The 23,942-nt window shown below is 39.1% G+C and overlaps 1 protein-coding gene across 1 annotated transcript in view; it reads right to left on the bottom strand.

Annotated features, from left to right (window-relative positions):
• MEI4 (meiotic double-stranded break formation protein 4) overlaps positions 1 to 17,407 on the bottom strand; it is a 78,461-nt gene extending 61,054 nt beyond the window's left edge. The window contains exons 1-2 of the mRNA XM_034060743.1: positions 17,362 to 17,407; positions 6,542 to 6,790 (exon numbers count right to left, since the gene is read on the bottom strand). Coding sequence (XP_033916634.1) covers positions 6,542 to 6,790; positions 17,362 to 17,407 — 295 coding nt within the window. The remainder of the gene's footprint in view (positions 1 to 6,541; positions 6,791 to 17,361) is intronic.
• Between the last annotated feature and the right edge of the window lie 6,535 nt (positions 17,408 to 23,942).

The raw sequence follows: 23,942 nt of genomic DNA, 5'->3' as shown, positions 1-23,942 counted from the left end.
TCTACAGTGGTCCCTTCCAAGCTCAGTCATTCTGTAGTTCTGTATTTCCAAGGAAAAAAAACTTTCTGATGCTTAGCTCCCCACAGCAGACATATAGGCAACAGGATCCTAACTGCCATGGCCACAGTTCTTAATGTGCTTTTACCATATACATTCAGTTTTCACCAAAATTATAATTCTGTTACCCAGGAGAAAGGAGATGAATCTACAATAAATTATGAATTCTACTAGCTTTTATGAACCTTATTCCTAAAAATAGCTATGCAGCTTATCTATACAGGGAATTTATAAAATAATAAGTCTTTTCTCTTGCTGAGACAATTGGGTTGTTTTTTGCCTCTGAATGGGTTCCTTATACAGAAGTATGGAAAGAAAAGGATGCTTACTGGGTCCCTTTGCCCCAAGTATTTCCTTAGAACAGCTGTAGCAATGCCATCTGATAAGATAGACAGCATCTGCTTTCAAAGGGAGAAACCAAAACAGACCTGTTATCCATGGAAGGAGCAGTACTGAGATTTCAGTGAATCATTACACTCCAGCTGGTGCTTTTTCCAGATTGCAAATTAACTTATTTAATTATCCTGAAAAGGCCTCAGCTTTCATAAAGTTCCCTATTGTGTCACTACAATTATAGGGAACAGATTTATCTCATCATCATATTCCAAGAGCCATAGTCCCATAAATCAGAGCTAAACACATTTTAACTTCATTTTTGTCATCTCATGTATCTGTTCTCAATTCTCTCCTACAAAAAATAATTTTTAGGTTGTGAGACATTACTTGCAATGCTGCTGATGTGCATTAGTACCACTGGTAGAAGCATGGGAGTACAGTAATACACTTAAGATGACAAATGACAGTTCAGTTTTGAAGTACTGTCTGTCTGACACCATCACACCTTAGAAAAAAAGGCTGAGATGGTTCTTAGACTGGGCTGCCCTTATGGATCTGTACGGAGAGAAGGCTACCTTTGGGGAGTGGGGAGCACAGAGAGGAAGGAAAAATCTCTTTATGCAGAAACATCACACTCCTAAGCACAAGATGAAAATTCTAGTCTATATTCCTCTACCTTACTACCATGCCATAGAAACTAAAACCTTTGCTAAGTACTATTCAGGGCAGTTTTAAACATTTTACACCAATTTGTCTTCTTTTTGTGGAGGGAATTAATTTCTCCTAGAATAAACTAATATGTTTTTATTATTATTAGTCTGATTTGGACTTCTGGCTCCCCACTATTGAGGAAGATTCCTTTACAAGACTACAAGAGAACATATGCACCAAAGAATCTGCATACATTTTGGTTTGATCTTTACTAATTCATCTCATGGATTTCTCTTTGAAAACAAGCTTAAAAATCTATTACCAATTATGTTCTCTCACCACTCCTTTTAAAGTAAGCAGGCAGAGGAAACATCACAAGGTAAGTTATTTAAGTCATGGTGGAGAGTTCTTTCCTTTCAGAGGCCTGAAATCAAGTTATTCTGAAAAAAAATTGACTGACTATCACACTTCCTGCTCTCAAAGCAGGACTTACCTGGTGTCTTCTTTGCCTACTGAGGAAATGCTGGGTCTTTAAGGTGAGTATCCAGAGTTTCCGCCTGTCACTTCTAGGCAAGAAACACACAAGCTATGACTTACAGGGGAGTACACAGGGAAGCAGTAGGCTAATTCTGTGGACCAAAACAAGACTGCTGGTAAACTGGAGTTGTGTATCTTCCATAATCAGTTTTACTTCAGCTGATGAACTAGCTGGTTCCAATTCTATATGCTTCTGCTTTTCACAGAATCACAGAATCCCAAGGGTTGGAAGGGACCTCAAAAGATCATCTACTCCAACCCCCATGCAAGAGCAGGGTAACCTAGAGTACATCACACAGGAACTTGTCCAGGTGGGCCTTGAATATCTCCAATGTAGGAGACTCCACAACCCCGCTGGGCAACCTGTTCCAGTGCTCTGTCACTCTTACAGTAAAGAAGTTCTTCCTGATGTTAACGTGGAACCTCCTATGCTCCAGTTTACAACCATTGCCCCTTGTCCTATCACTGGATATCACTGAAAAAAGCCTAGCTCCATCATCCTGACACCCACCCTTTACATATTTGTAAACACTGATGAGGTCACCCCTCAGTCTCCTCCAAGCTAAAGAGACCCAGCTCCCTCAGCCTCTCCTCATAAGGGAGGTGTTCCATTCCCTTCATCATCTTTGTGGCTCTGCGCTGGACTCTTTCAAGCAATTCCCTGTCCTTTTTGAACTGGGGGGCCCAGAACTGGATGCAATATTCCAGATGTGGCCTCACCAAGGCAGAGTAGAGGGGGAGGAGAACCTCTCTTGCCCTACTAACTACACCCTTTCTAATGCACCCTAGGATGCAGCAAGTCTGAGCTTCAGCAAGAAGAAAGGAGGCTTAAGTGTCTTAATTCATACTTATCTACAAAAGAAGTTGCTCCCTTTTTCCCCATATACAACTAACTGCCTCAAGAAACACATCAAGCTAAGGAGTGAAGCAGGAGATACAAAAATACTTTTGTCCCTGGCTCTTATTTCCTGAAGAGATACAAGTTGCTCCATATGTTTTGACACAGGAAGCAGAACTTCGGGGACAGTAACCTGAGAAGTCAAACACAGCCTCAGGACATAGTTGAAAATCAGGCATTCGTGTTAATCACATTCTGACTCAGAGTTCAGCATTTCCCTAAACACAGGCACACTATGGTCGAGTGGGCTGGCAGCCATATGCTACTGTGGAGACTAAGACCACAGGAGGGGACTTCGGGCATGACAGATTAAGTTCTACTCTAAATGATCTATATAAGGAAGAATAATTCTAAAAAAGGGGGCTGGTGGGGGGGAAGAAGAGAATCTTTTTTTTTTTCTCCTTTTTAATTAGAGGAGCAAATAGTTCAGTAAATTCCTACTCACAGCATAAGAAGGGAATAATATGAACCAATATTGAAGGTGAAGCTAAAGAAGAGGTAACACATACTCAATACAAGTTTTGCTAAGCATATACCCTGGATAACTGATTTGGAAACCCTCATGAGTACCAGCCTAAAAGCAACCACAGCAATAAACGTATATCCTCTGAACTGTCATTGCTAAAATACACGCTTGGCAAAAAAGGGTAGAGTACTGCATTTCTGCCTTCTCAGGCTGGAGTAACAGCTGCAGGCTTTTCAGATCTCTTGAACAGTAGCTGTCAAGAAACAATATGACTGTTGATTTGATGAGCTGATAGCAGCTAAGGAATTTATCTTAGGGGACAGGTGCTTAAATCCATAAATCTATCAGTTCATCAATGCTTTGCCTTTTCATGTAGCTCCAAAGCAAAGTGACAACAGAATGCTCTAAATATTTTATATTCTGCCTTTTGGAATAACACCAACAAGCTCAATCTGCACCAAAGTAAGGTAAGAAACTTTGCTTAATGTGATTTTTTTTTCTTCTCAGGGAGACAGTTTCCAAGACAATGCTGGCAAGGTGAAGAATAATGAAATGACAATTACAAAAAGATTTGCTTCTCCTCCTCATTGGATAGCTGACATGCAACCAAAAGCACCATCATGAAAGAGGAGTACTAGTGTCCTCATATTCAGAAAGACAGCTGTCGATTTAGTCAAATAAGGAACTTCCAGACACAGCACAGTGAGTGAATATATACCACGGTGATTTTATAAAAACACATTAAACTGCAGCAACTCATACTACATAATCATGTAGCAAAGCATGTTCCTCCCCTTCAGTGAGGAACCCCAAACTTTAGTTCTAGAGTCTTTGAGGACAAAGAGCTACTCACATAGGTCAAAAATAATTTAGACAACACATCTCTAAAAATGGGATACTTTGTTCTTTCTGCTTGATGTGCTTGTGCATCCATACTGTGTGCAGCTATGTGGAGAAGGAAAACAGGCATCACAGCTTCAAAGAGCTCACAAATTTCTCACATCAGGGCAATAAAACTCCATGGGCAGTCTCTAATCATTCCAGAAGCCTCTGAAAGATCTACTATTATTATTACAAACAGCAGATGGGAAAGTCAGAATGCAGAAAAGGAAGATACAGCTGCAAAGTGAACCTTGGCTGAAGGACTCAAATTCTCCAGCTCACAACAGGCAGCAGCAGATGCGAATGCAGTATCTCTGATCCTTACTGCATATTTTCCAGTGGTGGATTTTGTGAAACTCTAGTATTTTTGCATCTATAGAGTTGTTAGAGAATACAAAACAGCCAAAGAAAATATGAGGATGTGTATTCTTTTAAAAGGTTGCACTGCCTTTAGCAGAACACCAACTTCAAAAATGAGGCTGGAGAAATAAGTGCCGGAAGAAAAGGATCTGTGGTTATCTGTGGATTACCTGACCACAAGAACCAGCACAGCTATCCTTGGCCCTAAAGACAACTTCTCCAGTCTGATATTAGGCAAACTGGGACAATATACTATCAACAACAAACCAGAAGAATGGCTTGATGAATTTGTAGTAACATTCACATGAATAGGACAGAACACCACTTAGACCACTTCTCTTCTCAACTTAGGTTCAAGCTCCTTATGTCTTCCTATCTCAGCATGGCTAGCCTTTAGCTTCTATTCTCCATGGGCTCAAAAACTCTCAAAACTGGCACAACACACAAGAGAGGATTTTTATTCCACCAGAGCAGATGATGCCAGTGGTGAAATGGCCCCTGTTACAGGCAGGCCTTGCAACAACCTTTACATGTCAACCACAGATATTCTGCTATTAATATACATCATCAACTTTATCACCACCAGCGTATACAGACCTCACTAATAGATAATCCTATCAGTTATCAGTAACAAACACTCTTTACTGCAAAGCAAGAGACTGAGCATTTGTTTCCAGTGTAACTGTAACCATGAATGCTCACTCAGCACTTATATCTGTCTGATGAAGAACATATTCTTTCCAAAATAACATATAGCTCGAATCCATTATCAGAAGGTTTCACATGTCATACACCAAGGTTTAAAAGAGGGAGAGAAGGCAGGGAGAGGGGGGAAGAAAAAAACGAAACACAACCAAAAGAAACAGTCAAAAGGAAGACATAGAAAAAACCACAGAAAACGGTGGTCTCAAAACTAGACTCCAAGAACTCAAAAGTGTCATTTCAATATTAAGAGAAATCTGTATGAAGAGACAGAAATTATGATACAGTTCTGATTTTCCACACATTACTATTCTCTTACACCCAACTGTTAAACTGAAGGGAAAGACTCCTCTTAGATAACAGGTGGGGCTGATGTAAACTCCCATAGGTATTTCAAATGTCAAAATGTTTTCTAACAGATTTATCAACACTGTAATCATAAATATAAACAAACATTTTAAGTGAAAAGCAGCTATACTCTAATCCTTCAAATTAGTGTAGCATTGGTTTTGTACCCAGGGGAAACTGAAGCAATATAGAAAGATTGTAAATACCACATATGCATCTTTACTATTTATGATTCCATTAGCTAAACAGAGACTGAAACAAAAGTTTGTCTTGATTGAAAAATGAGACTTGGTCAGCTACCCAAGGTATGTTTGAACAGGTTGCTGAGACCATAAAAAAATAAAGACGTATCTACGAAGAGCACTTCCTGAACTGCTTTGTGAAGCATGGGACTTTTTCAAAGTCAGACAGCCTGCTGGTAGGTAGCAGAGAGATACTGGAAAGGCATGTCTTTTGTGGACAATTCACCATATCAATATTAGTGAATATCACAACAGGTCAAATAAACCACAAAGTGTAGAGTAAGCATGCTACTTCCCTGTACAGATAATGAAGAAAGCACAAAAAATTTAGTGCAGCTGTAGACATCTAATATTATGTAAGATTTATCCTATTTTAGGTCTATGAACAAACTTCACTGTGACTAGGGCAATGAAAATTAGCATTTTTTTTGTCTTTCAAAGGTATTATCCACCAGGGATAGTGGCTTTTCTCCACCTGTCTTGCAATCAGGAGAGCTTACGTTACGAAATGAGACAGTATTATTCAGTTCAGCAGCTTAGGGTATAGAATCTTTACAAAGTTAGCCTTGGAACACTGAAGTTTCAGGTGAACTGATTTAGTTTCTAGTGTTCTACTCAATCCACAGAAAAATCTCTCCTAATCATATGCATCACATGCAATCAGTTCTTCACAACATTAAGACACCTAATGCAAACTGCAGCTTGAAAGTTACTTTTATTCTCAAATAAACATCATGTTTGTAACAGGGTTGCAGAGAACACACACAAACAATAACACAATAACTAGGTATGAACAATGTCTAGAGAGAAAGGTCTATTACTAAGAAACAAACAAAAAAACCCAAAACAAAACCAAACCACCAAACAAAACCCCAAAACAAAACATTACAGCTTCTAGCCAAATTTTAATACATCCCCCCTCTCAAACTTAGAATTCAGAAATCTTTTCACAAGGCAATAAAGCAGCTACCATCTCAGTATGAAAGCCCTGCAGTAAAGCTGCATCAACCTACTAAAAATCTCAAGGCATAAACTATTTCAGAAACTATTTCAGAAACTTACCATTTTCCAAGCAGAATCTGGGACAGATCTTGTTCAAAAGAAGTTCCTGACGTAATCGAAGAACTTCAGCTTCCAGCACTTCAACTTTCGATTTCCATCCAAAATCTCGTTCAGAAACAGTTTTGGCAAGATGCTCAGTGTATTCTTTGCAACTCTTCCCTGGTGGCTTTGAGTGGATAATTGCAAAAGCCAATGCTAGTTTTGATATTTTCAAATACCAAACTTCATTTCCTCTTCTGCCTTTGATTTCTATTACATTAGAAAAACAGAAAACAAAAAAGTAACTTCACTATGAGGCTGTGCTAAAAGGAAATTATGCACAGTATTTTCTTGGCTTTGAAATCTGTTCAACAGTGAGAGCAATTATCTTATTTCTAGTGCATTTCTAAATCATCAAGGAAAAGAGAAGAAATGTAAGCATCTGTGTACAACATGAGAATAAAACATACATGAGCTGCACTCCAGCTGTAAAAATAAAATTCAGGCAGTGTCTTAAGAATAATTGTGGAAACCTTCAAACAGGTTTATCCTAGTGAAATCTTAAATGTAAATGTTACCTCCACTAAAACAAAGATGAAAGTACTAAAAATACAAACCTGAAAAAAAAAAAACCGACCCCTTCCCCCAGAAAAAGAATGCATATGCACTTCTTTATATTTAGCTTAAGCACAATACATAAAATTTCATAGAATCATAGAATAGTTAGGGTTAGAAAGGACCTTAAGATCATGTAGTTCCAACCCCCTGCCATGGGCAGGGACACCTCACACTAAACCAAGGCTTCATCCAACCTGGCCTTGGTTGGCTTCATCCAACCTGGCCTTGAACACTGCCAGGGATGGAGCATTCACTATCTCCCTGGGCAACCCATTCCAGTACCTCACCACCCTGACAGTAAAGAATTTCTTCCTTATATCCAATCTAAACCTCCCCTGTTTCAACCCATCATCCCTTGTCCTATCACTACAGTCCCTAATGAAGAATCTCTCCCAAGCATCCCTATAGGCCCCCTTCAGATACTGGAAGGCTGCTAGGAGGTCTCCACGCAGCCTTCTCTTCTCCAGACTGAACAGCCCCAACTTTCTCAGCCTATTTTCATACAGGAGGTGCTCCAGTCCCCTGATCATCCTCGTGGCCCTCCTCTGGATTTGTTCCAACAGTTCCATGTCCTTTTTATGTTGAGGGCACCAGAACTGCACACAATACTCCAAGTGAGGTCTCACAAGAGCAGAGTAGAGGGGCAGGATCACCTCCTTTGACCTGCTGGTCACGCTCCTTTTGATGCAGCCCAGAATACGGTTGGCTTTCTGGGCTGTAAGTGCACACTGAAGCCAGCTCATGCTCATTTTCTCATTGACCAACACGCCCAAGTCCTTCTCCGCAGGGCTGCTCTGAATTTCTTCTCTGCCCAACCTGTAGCTGTGCCTGGGATTGCTCCCACCCAGGTGTAGGACCCTGCACTTGTCATGGTTAAACTTCATGAGGTTGGCATCAGTCCACCTCACAAGTGTGTCAAGGTCCCTCTGGATGGCATTCCTTCCCTCTAGCGTATCAACTGAACCACACAGCTTGGTGTCATCGGCAAACTTGCTGAGGGCACACTCAATTCCACTGTCCATGTCAGTGACAAAGATGTTGAACAAGACCGGTCCCAACACCGATCCCTGAGGGGCACCACTCATTACTGATCTCCAGCCGGATACTGAGCCGCTGACCACAGCTCTTTGTGTGCGGCCATCCAGCCATTTCTTTATCAACTGAGTGGTCCACCTATCAATTGATGTCTCTCCAATTTAGAGACAAGGATGTTGTGTGGGACAGTGTCAAACGCTTTGCACAAGTCCAGGTAGATGACAGCAACTGCTCCACCTCTGTCCATCAGTTCCATAGCCCCATCATAGACAGCCACCAAACTGGTCAGGCAGGATTTCCCCTTGGTGAAGCCATGCTGGCTGTCACCAACTGCCTTGTTGTTTTTCATGTGCCTTAGCATGCCTTCCAGGAGAATCTGCTTCCAGATTTTGCCAGGCACAGAGGTGAGACTGACAGGTCTGTAATTCCCTGGGTCATCCCTTCTTGAAAATGGGGGTTATATTTCCCTTTTTCCAGTCTTCAAGAACTTCACCTGCCTGCCACGATTTCTCAAATACGATGGACAGTGGCTTTGCAACTTCATTCGCCAGCTCCTTCAGGACCTGTGGATGGATTTCATCAGGTACCATGGACTTGTGTACATTCAGGTTCTTAAGATGGTCTCGAACCAGATCCTCATGTACAGTGGGCCCAAGGTCTTCATTCTCCCTTTCTTGAAAGTATACCAAAAAGTCCCTATACTCAAAAAGATGACACTTCTGAGGTTGTTGTCAGTTTCTGAGTTTGGACACCTGGTATTGCACATTTGCAGTTCTAAGTCTACATGAAGCCTCAAACCTGCAGAGAGGCCTATGCAGACATCTTCAAAGTAATGCAAGTGGCTAGTAAGATAAGTGATGAAGATGGTTTCATCAGCTCTTTTGCAAACAAAATGGGGTAAAGGGCACTGTAGGATTCAGAAAGAGCTACCTTTTGAATATTTCTGTCACCTTTCAAATGCTTCTGAAACGCACAAACAATTCCTGTGCATTCCTTGCATACTGTCCATTCAGACACATCAGTCAGTTACACTTTGAAACATACAGAGCACAAGGAATAAGACTGCAAATATTTGTTGGGATCTATCTACCTATAGCTATGTTTTAATCTACTGCTCTCCACTTGAAACTCTCAGGGCAAAAACCACCTAGTCTGTGCCACTAGTGCACTCTGAAAGCTAACGGAAGAGTAAGCCTTTACAAACTGAACTCTACTATCTATACCTACTGTTTACAGCAGTTATGCATGAAATAAACAGTATGTTTTGCAACATTTCTTACTTGTAAAAAATCTCTCACACAACCTTTCCACTCACATCTGAGAATACCAGTGAAAAGCCAAAGTTAATTCTCAGCCTCAAAGTATCAGCACCTCTGTGGGACAGCAAACTGATATAAGACTCTTGTTTGCCTTATACATCAAAGGAAATGTTTTACAAATACAGAACCATGAAAGTAATTGAACTGCCTTCAAAAACGAAATACATAGAATCACACTGAAAGAGTAAGTAAGTAACAGTAATGTTTCCAAAATCTTTGGCTTTGAACTGAAAGGTGCTCCCCAGATTATCTTGTCTTCTTAATAGAAGTTTCACACAGATATTACTCAGTGTCTGTCAAGCTCTATTCTTACAAAGCTCCTTACAGAGCAGAGCCACAAATTAAGGCAGGCAGAAAGATGCCTTACAAATGGATTTCACTGCTGGTTTATCATTTTGATATCTCCAGAGGCTACTTTGCGAAAGCTTTCTGATTCACCTTCCTTTTGAAATAGGACAAATAAGAGTTGCTTTGCACTTTGTAAAATGCTCTGTCAGTAGTAGCATCTTCATTTAAATTACATTTAGGAAAAGTTGCAGAAGGACCAACGTTCCAGTGTGGGTCAGGGGATGGTATTTAGTTTCGGCATTTCAAGAATTGTCAGGTGCCTTTTATCATTAGAGTTACCATCAACCCTTCTTTTCTATCATGCTCTGTTTGTTTCTACTCACATGACATACTACTACAACGAAAAATTAAAGTTAGCTCTTTTACCACTGATACTTCACCACTATGCACTTTACAAATCTCAGCTCGTAAATCTTAAATCCACAAACCACAATCATTGTAGTCTTAAATAGCATTCCACCTTAATAGTTAGGACATACAGTTAAGTAATAAAATTTGGGTTTTGGAGGCCTTTTCCTTTTAGCATTTTATACAGACCCATTTCTATAGCAGAAGTGCCTTACACCAAATGAATTTACTGAGGTACCTTCACTCTGGAAAAAAAATCACTAATTTTCTGGAATAATTACTTATAAATATGCCTTTAAAAAAGAAAAAAAAAAGAAAAAGCAGCACATCATAAAGTTGGTTCTTCTTAGGAGCAAGATACAATCAAAGAAGTTTTTGAAGAATTCTGTTGTAATCTCAAAATCTCTAGTTTAAAAACAGATAAATATTAAAAAATAGTGGCATACCTATTTACACAAACAGTGGATTTTGTAAAGATTTTCTAGAAAACATACAGATCTTCTGAAAAGAGAAGCTTGTGGAATGAATAGCAGGAGTTTTAAGAGTTGATTCAAGTTTTTCACACTTTCCTAAAGGGACAAGTGCTCTCTCAGAAACCACTGTAAAAATCTTTGAGAAAATAACACTGGATGATGCTGTTAGAAGTATAGGGATGCTGGCCAACTATGCATTAGCAAAAATTGCACAGCTTCTGTTGCTCTCAGGAAGTGCTGCACTGAAGACCACCAAATGCAAATGCACTCCACTAAAAGCATATTGGCAGCTACAGAGTTTTATCAATAATGTTTTTGCTCATATCAGCACAGAAATGACACCAGTAGTTAGATAGAAAAAAGATTTACAACCAAACCAGAAATCTGGGGATAGAACTAGGCCAAGAACAGAAAGAAGTCACCAGTCTAATCCTAGCCCCTAATGCCAAAGTATGTCCAACAGGAATTGACAGGATCAAGAACTATTCACTAAAATACATCTGGTACTCAAGTTACTCAGGGATAGTAACTACTTACTAACAAAGCTCCACTTGATCCTTTACTCAGTGCTAGGAAGGGAACCAGTAACCACTTGCAAATTCTGTTAGGAGCCTAACAACACTGTCCTATGACAAGTTTCCTATGCAAACTTCTCAACCCACAAGCTGATACTGGGAGTGCACTCAGAGAGTAGGCACAACTAACATCACTGCCAAACAAGACTGGGTTTCCAGATTTCCTACACAACAAAGAGACACCTCCCTCTCTCTCCAGCCTTCTAACCCTCATGCAGAGAGAGCACACTGAGGACTCACTGCCCTGCTGAAGTCCTAGCCATGGAAGTCTGCCGAGTAGCCTGACTAACTAGTCAGCTGCAGAAATCATTACATGAAGTCAGGAACTGTCCTGTACAGCTCTGTGTTACATAACCAAGGGAAACTGAGAGGTGGTGTAAGATCCTTTCAGGACCACAGATATAAACAGTAAATAGGATAACACAAGGAACCAGGATAAATCTGATTCATAAGCACCACCCTACTCCATCAATTTGCTAATCCCAGCGTTCTGCAACTGCATTCAATGCAGCAGCTCATATTACACCATTAACTACAGCAAGATACCTTTCTGGCAAGTCTCACCTTGGTTTTGACCCTCTCTGCAATATGTGAAGAAGTAACAGTTCCCACTAATTAGAAAAAAAAAAACAAAACAAACCCCAAAACACTAGTTTCAGATGACAACCTTTTCAGTTTTCATCTCAGTCAGAAGCTTCATATTCAGCTCTATTCCAGATGTCAAAGGTTACACATTATTGTTTAAAGCCTTAAACAATTCATTGTTATTAAAAAACTGAAAACATCTGCTAAAGCCATGAAACTTGCTTAAGTTTACTTAAATCATTCATTAATGAAATTTTAACGACTGATAAAAATATCCTGTCTAAAAAAAACTTGCAACACCGCAAAAGGGCTGTTTATGCACTTTGCTAGTAGACCCCACTTTCATATGAATAATGTGTTGTCAAAGTCTGGAAGTTGAGGTCAAACATGCAACATCTTCAAGAAACAAATACAATTTCTGAGCCTATACTGGTGCAAAAACATCCCTACCTCCCCTAGAAATCTCTCACAGCTGTCAGAAGATACTCTCTCCTTTCTTACCTTGTTTTTTTTTCCACTGTTAACTACACAGAGCTGAACAGCCCAGTCCCTGAATTCACAGCAGTTGCTTTCACTGCTGCACACAACACCAAATTAAGTCTCAAGAGGGGAAAAAAAAGGACTCCTGGATGCTGTTTGGGTTTTTTTTGCCTCATGCCAGAAATCCACCACTGTCAAAAACAGGCTCACAGGGTTAACGATAATTTTCTGTCTTTAAAAGAAGTGCAGGCATGATTGCTTCATTATTCTTTGCATTAGCACCCCTGAACTACAGGAACCAGCTTCCCAGACAGACGTAATCTAGAAAGGGGTACAGTTTGCAGTCAGAAAAAAAAATGCTCTGCTCCCTGAGGAAAAAGCCAGTGAGCTTGGGATGAGCCTGCCCCAGCTCCTGGGCTCATGCTCATTGGTCTTTCCCAGACAGCTCTGGGTTCTTCTACCTAGAGGAAGAGCAGCGTGTGCTGCACCCACCCAACAAGGAATGAACAACTCACTTTGCACACATGAATCCTCAGCTCTAGAGCCTTTAAGAAGTCTTTCAGGGGCTTTTATGGGTAAGAGAGGTAGATAAGTTTAGGTAATTTACCTTTCCAAGTGCTACAGTTTTCTGTCTGACCTTGGAAACAGGGAAGCCACAGAGCAACTGGGAAAACTGGGCTAAGTTATGTTGCAATTTAAGGCACTTCAAAAAAAAAATCTTGTTTGAAGCAATTCAACATTTGAGTAATATTCATTTATGCCACAGAATTGCACATCTTAGGCATGGTCTCTAAGCTTGCCCATGAAATTGATGGTTAACAATGGAAGAAACTTCTGCAAGTCTCATAGACAAAACCTAATTGCTTACAATGGGACATTTACTTGTTATACAGATCATACTGAATATTTTAAAATTTAGCAGACTAAGGTACAAAGTATATTGTAACTCATTTAACTTCCAAGCCATTCAACAACTCAGTTTTCTTCACATTGAAACAGATGGGACATCTATTGTCATAACAGAAACAACTGTCATACATCACTACTACATGGCTAAAAATCTTAACACTAATAGTATGTAACAGCCAAAAAAATTGTTTTCGTTCTAAATTTAAGTATATGATGTGTCTTTAAAGGCACAAGCATAATAGGAAAAACTGATTATTTGCCACTATTTTTACTTTAACTAGTCTATCAATTACATGCTGCAGAAAAAGGTGAAAAAATTACCCACATCTTTGTAACCTCATTCTGCATTATACAATAGCAACCAAGATATTGACTCATTATAATAGAGCACAAAATGCTGTGAGTGCTCTAGCGGAACTGGGCTGAGCTTCAGACCCATAAGGCTATAACATTAAGCAACAATAAAATAAACTTGATTTAATTGGTATGCCTAACATAATACTGTCTTTCGTATATACAATAAATAATGATAATGGGACAGCTGCATAATCAAGATGAACTAAAGTATGCCTTGTGTTCCAATTAAGCAGTTTTTATTGTAAAAACATATATTAAACCAAGGCTACTCCACAGAGTCAATTTTAAACAACCTGTACTCAGAATACACAAAGATATCTGATGTAGATATACTCACTGAGGGAAAAACTTGCTTTTAGTACCATACACCTATTGCTTTCAGTTGCTTTTAGTTCCACAAGCAATGAGCCTGTGGTACTAAGCCAGCATTTTTTTTTACGGAGTCAAGATGCTAAAGTGATACTGAAAATAATAAATATTTAAAATACATTATGTCAAAAGCACAAGGAAACTTGATTAAAATGTAACAGAATTCATTTCTTCAAACAATTTAACCTTTAAATAATCTTTTCTTCTAAAGTCAACTCATAAAATTCTCCAAAACCAAACAACATTAAAAAAATATTGAGTTTTTTAAAGATCCTCAATTACAACCATCTCATAGCACTTAAAATCATATGCAAGCATAATTGCTCAGTATTTCAGTAGGTATGATTTATCTCCTCTTAACTACAGAGATCCTCAGTTCAGAAGGCTATAGCTGAGCTTGCTGTCTAGACTTCCTTTATGATCAATGGACAGAAATAGGTATTTTGAATGCTGAAAATACTCCAAGTGTTTTATACATCTACTTTGTGATGAAGTTAAGTCATGATCCAGGAACACACTCATTTCTCTCACAGGATTATACAAATAGTTAAGATAACTAGACCAGCTCCACATACGTCTTGTGGACAGCTAACTTCAGTGAGACAAGTTGGTGCATCTCAGGCACCTAAAGCTGAGACATTCAAAAAGCTATTTAAGTGGGTAACTAATAAGAGAAATTTTGCAAGCTTAAAATCAGCAACTTCTTTTAAAAGAAATTTGTAATCCTAGATCTTTTTAATATCTTGGGGGGGGGGGGAGGGTGTGGCTGTAAATAAGTGAGGGAAAAAAAAAGCTTTCTAGAAGAAAACCCAAAAATCATGGAAAAAAAATGTGAGAATAACCTTGTGAACATTTAAACACTGTCTATGCACAAAACAAAATCGCATACAGGTGCAAAGTAAAACACATGGGAAGCATCAAGTATGCCCAGAATTAAAAGAGAATAAACCAGTTTGGCCCCTCATAAAGTTACTGTGCATCACTCCTCAGTGAGATCACACGAGAAAACTATTTCCTCCTACATGAAACTGTGTGAACTCCCAATTTCAGATACTACAAGTATATTGATACTCCCATAACTATATACTTAGACTAACTCCAAGTTTGGACTACTCTGGCACTTCAGTTTCTGAAAAGAATCATCTGATAGGGTTTTTTTTAATTGTCTTTTTTCTAACATGCTGTTGTACTGGCCCATCTAGAGGAGAAATACCATATCAGTATGGCAATCCCAAACTACTCAGAAGTTCAACTCTGGCAATTTTCTTGAAAAAGCATTACAAAGCATTGACAGCAGGGACAACTTACGGACCACAGAAGTCCTAAAGGATTCACTTCTGCTCTATTCGCATTAGAATAGGCCAAGTGAAAAACACTAATGTAAGCCTGAGATTTCTTGTTTTAAATTATGCATATGTTCTCTGTACAAGCTGCGAGTTCTTCCTTTTGCACTCCTTCTTCTCCTCAAACAGGCCTTTTTTGCTGTATCACTTCCAATGATATCTAACGAATCTGGCACATAGTACTATTACCACTACTATGTTTCCCTTTACTATTCTTACTTCTTGAAGACATGTAGAAAAAGAAATTTATTCTATAAAGCCTGCAGTTCAGTAACCAAAGCATAACTCGATGGTGTCAGTTTATCTGTTCTTATGCCAGCACAGGTTTCTTCCCCTACCACAACAAAACTGTGATCACTTAAGCCTCTGGATATAAATCCATTTAGTTTGGAAATTGAAGATATACTTTTCATTACAGCTTTATGAGATTGTAAATGACTGCTTGAATTTCATGATCTAAGTTTCACATGTGCTAATAATAATTACAGAAAGTGTATATTTACAGTTGGCATTTTCGAGTGTGGAAGATACTCCCAGTCTTTACATACTCAAACTGTAACAAGAAAGCAGCTATTATCTCCCAAGTTCTACATATCCCAAGGACTGTATTAGCCCTCAAATGAAGAATTTCAAAGCAGAATTAAAAAAAAAAAAAAGGCATTCATGAGGTTTGGAGCATTATACAGGGATTATTTTGCACCTCTCCTCTTCCCATATTGAAGTATATTGGCTAAAATATCACCACAATTTCCTTTTCAATTGCACACTTCCAGCCTTTACCTGAACAGGTTGATTTCCACAGTTTTTTTTAATCTGCAAGATCGGCATCTTTCAGTGAACAAGTTTCCTTCAGGTTATGTTGCTAAACAGCATCTGTTGTGTTTTAAAAGCCTTATTCTTGGCTTTCTTACACAAATTGTATATTGGCAGAATGAAAGACAAAATTGTTCAAAAGGAAGCAGATCTTTGCAAGCTGACATGGAGGAGAGAACGGCTGAAATAGTAGAAATCTAGTACTTCAAAAAGCATACAGTATGCAATGAAGAATGAAGTCTTACATATACTATAAATACTAACATAACTATAACCACATTTAAATACTAGTTATGTATTAGTTTATGAAGCACCGGAAGCTGAGAAAGTGAACCACAGAAGTGCCTTGCCAAGCATTTGCAGCCAAGTCCATAAACAAGTTATTTTTTACACTTTAATTCAGCCCAATTACTAGTTTATCCAAATTAAGAAAACGACCAGGAAATAAGACAAAATTACTTATTACTTTTCTCCACTGGTCATTGAGAAAAATATGTAAAACTGAGCACCATCATTTCTAAATTCCTAAGGACAGAGTGATCAGAAACTGAAACTTCAGTTCACTAAGAACAGAAACAATCAGTTTCAGGTAAAAACATTGATAACTTCTCCGGTAACCCTTTGATAACTCTTTTCTGTTGTACTTGCATAATTAATGCAACCTTTTTCTAACAAGCGGAGCATTAACAATGTTAATAGAATTCTAACATCTACCCTATATAACTTAGTGACAATACAGTGTTCTTACTTGTGACTTGGGTGAAATGAGCAGGGAAAAAAAAAGAATTGTCAGATATCAGCAAATTGAGAATCTGAGTACATGTAGACAGAAGTACTTCATAGCTTCTCTTCTTCATTAATAACAAAGAAAGTGGTGCAGCTTTCATGTGAAGGTTGGCACTTCTTTCCAATCAAACCGAATAAACTGAACCTTTAATCAGGAAAGCAATCCCTAAACTCCCAAGCCTGCCCATCCGTGGCACCCCACTCGCTGCCCTCAAGCAGAGGCAGCCCCAGCGGCCTCATCCACCCTGACCCGCCTCTGCTGTCTCGGCAGACCCCCGACCTCCGCCAAAAGCCGCGGGGTTTACACGACGGTGCCTCCGGACGCCTCAAGAGCCGCGGCCGAGGCGAGCAGCCCACGACACCGAGGAGCAGGCAGGCTGAGGGCACCTCCTCACAGGTCTGCCTCCCGCCCGGAGCCCTCGCCCAGCCGCAGGGAGGCCGCTGCCACCCGGAAAGCCCTAACGGCCCTGGGCCACAACATACCTGCTGCAGCGGCAGCCGCGCCGCCGGGGCCCCTCCCCGGCTCCATGGTGGTGAGCAAGCAGAGGACTGCAATAGCCTCTCGGGGCGCCCAGAGCTAAGGGGCCTCTCCGGGGGTCAGGACACGAGTTCACTGCCACTGCTGGTTCCCGTCAGCCCCTCGCCTAGGTGAGGTCCTGGCGCACTTCGGGGGCAGGGTACAGGCCGCCCTCCGTCCACTTCTGTTCATCTCATGGTGTGGGCCGAAGTTCCAGCTCACAAGCCAGGGACGAGTTGAAGGATAAAGGCCACCTTAATACAAAAGCAAAAACTGCCTTTGTCGTGAAAGTGAGGGAAAGGGAAGCAGAGGAGCCCTGTAGGAGAACTCTGAAGACGCCTTGGGCTTCCCCCAGGGAGGCTGGGGAGCGTAGCTGTGGGCAGGGGTTGGGCAAGCCTGGCCCTGTGGAGGGGAGCAGGTGCAGCCTCCGACCCCACACTTGCTTTTCACCCTCAGGCTGCTAAAGGTGGAGGTGCCAGCTCACCTCAGTCACCTGAAAGGGCCCCTCATGCTTTTACTTAAAGCAGTAGTGGCATCCTTACTGCTATAAATTGCATGAAGGTCGCTTGAACTGTTTTGTTAATTAATGTCATAGAATCAAAGAATGGTTTGGGTTAGCAGGGACCTTAAAGATCGTCCAGTTCCAGCCCCCTTGCTACGGGCAGGGACACCTTCCACTAGACCAGGCTGCTCAAAGCCCTCTCCAACCTGGACTTGACACTTTCTAAGTTTGGATATTTTAAGAGCAAATAAGATAATAAAAAGTTAAACTATTTCTTTAACAGTACATTGGAAATAGAAGCTGCCTCTTAGATGAAACACTGATCAAAGCTCACCAGTTAACTTAAGAAAGTATTTGTGTATGTGAAATTATATTCTTTGCCTGATCTGTGCTGAAAAGGCTGTGTTAAGACTTGTTGGTCAGAGATGGAGTCTTTTCAGTTGAAAACTGTGAGGATGGAGGATAGGAGGAAAGATAAGAAATAAGTAATGAAGTCAGATGCATTAGGTGCAGTTAGGCTTGTCACAATACATCAAGTTCTTAAGTGGGGGGATTGATCTTTCTAAAGACAGAAGTATTCAGGTGTGACAAACGATGTACTTTTAAAATTCTCATCCCCATTTTTTTGTTCTTGGGAAATCTAACTTTAATAACTTTATTTACTCAAAAAGCTAACTTTTTATCAATATATACAGTGGTAAGACTTGTGAAGTAATGTACTTACTTGTTTTTAATTGGAAAAACAAATTTACCATCCAAAGTACAGAAAACTGTTAACACATGAGAACTTTCATTTTAGACTTCAAATGACAAAAATAAATTAGGCTTAATAATTTAGAGACTGTTCAATCTGGCAGCACTACTTTCTCAGTGAAACCCAGGAGAAAAAATATAAAACATTCTCTAGCTTTTTATTATTATGACATATTGGCAGCTACAATTCATTTATCGCTATTTGTGCATCTTTTGTGCATGCACGTGATGGAGATGCTTTGCAAAGTGGACAGTTATTACATAGATTGGAATGTCTACTTTTTCAACTGCTACAGAAATAAAAGATTCAGAGACATCAATGCTTTTGCTGCAAATCTGGGCTTTATATACAGAGAGCTGAATCTCAAAAGCAGAACTGGGCAAAGGCAACATTGTTAGTGTTCTAAAAAAGAAAGTGTCTCTGCTTTTTGTTAAGAGTATCAGTCCTACTTGTAGTTGTAGGCTTACTGAGAGGCACCTAACAATCCTAAGAACTTCTACCATTACACAACTGGAGGGATGTTTTTTGTATGTTCATCTTATACTTAAACATCTAAGAGCTGGATAAATTTTAGACTAACACCCTCCCCTATACATACATTTTTTTATATGGGGCTAGTAGTAGTTAAAACAAAAGTGTCTTGAACTTATGAAATCAGGGCATCCAACTTTCAGAATACCAACCAATGTATACCTTTTCACAGTTTTTACAGTTTTTAGGTTTGCCTTTAAAATAAATTGAAGCATCCCAATATTTTCAAAATGGAAAAAAAGCTGATTTATCTGAAAGCAGCAAATATGGGTACAATCAGGCACAGGTTCACTGAGACATGTGATCCTGTTCTATTGAAGAACACTTTACAAAAATTATTTATAGAACTTGTATTAACTCTGTGCACTGAATATTCCCAGTGATTGCATAATCTAATAGTACTTTTCATAAATGAACAATGTGTGTGTCTGCACATGCATTTGTGCACACGTGCAAATTAATGTTGTAGCCAACAAATAAACACAGTTCTCATTCTGGTATCAAAACATGGGATGATTAGCACCGTATGTAGTCTCAAGTGAACCAACAGTTAAATCAAGCTTTGATTTGAAATAAGCAGTTTGTAGACCATGAAGGAAGCTGACTCTACTAGTTGCAGATAAATTCTTTTGATCTCTCTTTCTGAAGGTGCTTTTGATCTTCAGAACAGTCAAAGGATATATTCATGGTAAAAGGTCATACAAAATAATTAACTGCCTATATTAATAACTATACATAAAAGCAGTGCAGGTGTTTAATCACATTAGAAGTCATGAATTCTCAGTATTTAACCAATCCACGTGCTGAATAATTGCAGACAAGTTAGTGGTCAACTGAAAAAAAGCTCCAAAACGTATGCTTCAATCAGTTATTGAAAGTAAGTGGATTACATTACTGCCAGACATGCAGACCCTGCTCTTGCTTGATGCCTGCAGTATCAACAACAATTTGTGTTTGGAGAGCTACAGTCTTTCAGAATTCATCAGACATCTTTATACTTTTATGCATCTGAATTTACCCAAGAGCTGGAAGTGTCTGAAAACACATATGAAATATGCTGTCTCAACTGCTGTTGTTTGCAGTTTTGTTCAGCAGATGTGGGGCAAGAGATATACCATCTTGAGAAAAGCGTGTGAAAATTATGAGCAGGAACTTCAGTGTCTTCTCATTTGAGCTTTCATTCTTCTGTGTTACAGTGCCATATTTATTTAAAAATAAAAATTTTGATATCACAGTTCTTCATTACTCAGCATCATGCTCTTTTCAAGATAGATTATGTTTGTGATGACTATTCTGTATGTAATTCTGATGACAGAAATATGGCTCAAGTAGTCCTTTTGATCATAATCTGCAATTCTAAACAAACCATCTGATTTAGGATATTCAGGGAGTTATGCAATGACTTCTTTGTTACTGTTCAGAAATAAAACATTGCCATCAGGAAAAAAGATAACACTTCAGCTTCTGATGCAATGAAAACCTCATTCTACAAAAGCAACATACAAAGTTAGACATAATGTGAGAACAACGAAACAAACAAAACTTGCTACCATTGAGAGGCAACATGCCATCAGTTCTGACAGTATGCCCTGTTATGAATAGATACTTCACAGTGCTTTATTTAAATGTTATCACTTACATAAAAGTAATGACAGCAGATTCCATTCTCTTCTATACAGTATGTACTAAAGAAGGAGAAAAACTTTCCCTCAAAGGATTTCACCATCTGGAAATCGATACTAAAAGTTTCCCACACCACCAGGTAAGAAAAAGGGTAAAATCATGTTAGTGAGGAATCAGAATGGTGGTCATACCTTAGTGTAGAGATGTTTAAAAATAAATGTGATTGATAGTAGAGTTTTCTGCATTTGCTTTTCACCATCTATCGATGATTAACAAAACACTGGTGTGAAAGCTTTTTTTCCTTTTTCCATGTAAAGGACAGCAAACATTTGGGAAGAAAGAAAAAATAAAACAAGGACATATAAAAAGAGTTTCCACTTAATTTAGTACTTTTTATTGTAATTCCACAGGGTTTTCTTTATGAAGTCTATAAGAAAAGTAGAGAGAGTAAGAGATAATTGTTATCAAATAGCTGTCCTAGGATATACAAAATTCAGATACACACACAAGGCTGGGATCAAAGAGCATCTGAGAAGTCCTCCCTAACTGCCTAACAGTACAGAAAATGGAGTGCATTAAAATATCCACATTATTCTTATTTAAACCTGAGGCATTCCTTTGTGCAAATGTTGGGTGTGAGCTGGACCATGGGTTGCAACATCCATGTCTTTCTGTTGACTAAAATGGGTCTTGTATAAGTTCTGATAAAATGAGTTTCACTTCTTGGAACATACTCACTTAAATACACTTCATGCTCAAAAATTGCCAGATGCTAGCCTGCTTCAGACAGAGTAGTGGTGCTAGTGTTCAAGCTACCATCTGTATTTTGTGAGAATGTGACTATTCCAGATCTAAAATCAGGAGATGTTTATAGGAGGCTGTGCACTGTACGTGGACATACCTGCTCTGATCTACACTGGAGGAAGTTGCATGGAGCCTGGCAGTCTTGTACATGGGTAAGAATTTTGACTCCCTCAAGAAGCTCCTCTCTCAGCACTTACATTTGTCAGTGTCATTTTTCCCAGGAGACTTGTTGGCAGTACTGAGAAGTCTCCTGCTAAAAAGTATCCACAGTCTTTGTACTGCATAGCAACACAGAGACTGTTTTCTGGATTGGACAGCATACTTGTGCTCTATCGTAGTGCTATCCAGGTCATGCAGTGTGCAATATCAGTCTGGTTGTGCCACACAGCTGATGTCAAGCACAACAAAGCCCTGAATTTCCCACATTAAGAAATCCACACTGATCTGCCAGGCACCAAAGTACTCTTCCTCATTTGGTCCACAAAGGACAACAAGGGCATTTCCTCATTTTGTGAAAGCTTATGTGGTTTATACACACTCACTTGCACACAGGGGCACAGATAACTAGTGATTAACAGACCTAGTCTTACAGACTAAGCAGTCAGGTTTCATCTTCAAAATTAGGGTAACTTCTCCCCTCAAAAGGACTGTACTGTACTGTTTTTGTAGGTGAGGAGGGCCACCTGCTCTGTCATGTAAATCATCACCATTTTGTTCACTTAAAAGGAGTTTTGTCAGCTGTAATTGTCACTGTGTCCCACTGAATTTAGCAAGCTTAAACCATTAATTAATTTGTTTTTCTCTTGGTGTGAAATGGACTTTGGGTTAAACGATTAGAAATGTAGATTCCTGAAGCCCAGAATTCCTTGTACCTACAAGCTACAGAAAAGAGATTGATGAAAGAAAACACATTTCTCAGAAAAAAAAAACCCAACTTAAATATTTTAGACTAGTCAAACTAATTTCTCAATGCAGTATGTAGTATAAGTAGGTCATATGTAGAGATATGCACACTTAAATACATATATACACATTCAGACAGATAGATAAATAGGAAGACAGACATATCTAGGTACAAATGAGGGAGTGAAACAGATTGTGATAAAGAAGCAGAAAAAGTTGAGGGTTTTTTTGTTTTTTTTTTTGATTAATATGTTTCAACTATAGCACCTGGCTTCCAAAAATAAAGCACTTTGTCTCCTCCACACACAACATTCCTTCCCTTAGAAAAATCCCGTCACACATCCTAGTTCAGTGATTACTGAGCTTTATAGCTGAAGGGTTGAACATAATCTTAGTGGATGAAGGGAGCCGCAATCAATACTGCAGCTTTGTGTCTGCTTTGAAACTCTTACCCTGTGCTTTCTGTGGCTCCTGGAGCCCATCAGGGAAGGGCAGTGAACCTGACATAAATCCTCTTTTCCAACAGCTGGACTGTTGCTGCAGAAAAGAAGAGCATCTGCTTACAGCACGAGAGGATGACACTACCATGGTTCCCACACCTGAAATAAAATGGTGGAGGTATATGGATGTGAGCATCAGTAGATAAAAATGAAGATGCCATTTAAAACTTGCATGACTCGAGTGACGCAATTTCAGATTCAAATAAAATCCCTGCAAGTTGTGTCCTGATGCATCTATCCAGAAATCTTAAGATTCATATGTGAGCCTCAGGCCACAGATTAGAACCACAAAAGATGAGCTATGCATATTTTAAGGGGAGAAAATTTTACATGCCCACAAGTCTCCACAAAGAGCCATTTCATAGGAGGATTTAAGAGGCAATCATCCATCTGCCAAAATGTTAATGTTTAATCATGTTTCTTCTGAATGAGTAGAAAACATCAGAAGAAAATAAATAAGAAAACCAAGCACACAAACAAAACCCACCAAAAATAAAATTGCTAACTATAATTATTAAGAAAACAAATTCTTAAAAGGAATTGGTTGCAATGAAGGTGAATCTAAATTTTATTAAATGTGTAATTTTGGAACTAGAGTGACTTGTCATAACTTACAACACAACTAAAACCCTTGTTAGAGGGAAGAACACTTCATTAAATCTATGAAAACCTCTGTATAAGTATAGTTCATAAAATTAACTAAATTCAGCTCTAATTAAATTCTACTTAGTTTCGTTCCAACTCATTCTCAAATTTTGTTGAAAAAATTGTTTGATTTTTCAGTTATGATATGTAAAATCAATGCACAGTTTTTCATTTCAACTGTAACATTTGGTTGCTCTTTAAGCTCAATTGGTTGTATAACTCTAGGATTTGAAGAACAATGACAGAAAAAGCAGCAAGTCAGCAGAGTGAAATTCTTATGTAGGT

This window comes from Melopsittacus undulatus, chromosome 3 (genome assembly GCF_012275295.1).
Source record: "Melopsittacus undulatus isolate bMelUnd1 chromosome 3, bMelUnd1.mat.Z, whole genome shotgun sequence".
Taxonomy (NCBI): domain Eukaryota; kingdom Metazoa; phylum Chordata; class Aves; order Psittaciformes; family Psittaculidae; genus Melopsittacus; species Melopsittacus undulatus.
Note: the sequence above shows the minus strand (reverse complement) of the source record. Positions and strands in the feature narration are given on the sequence as shown.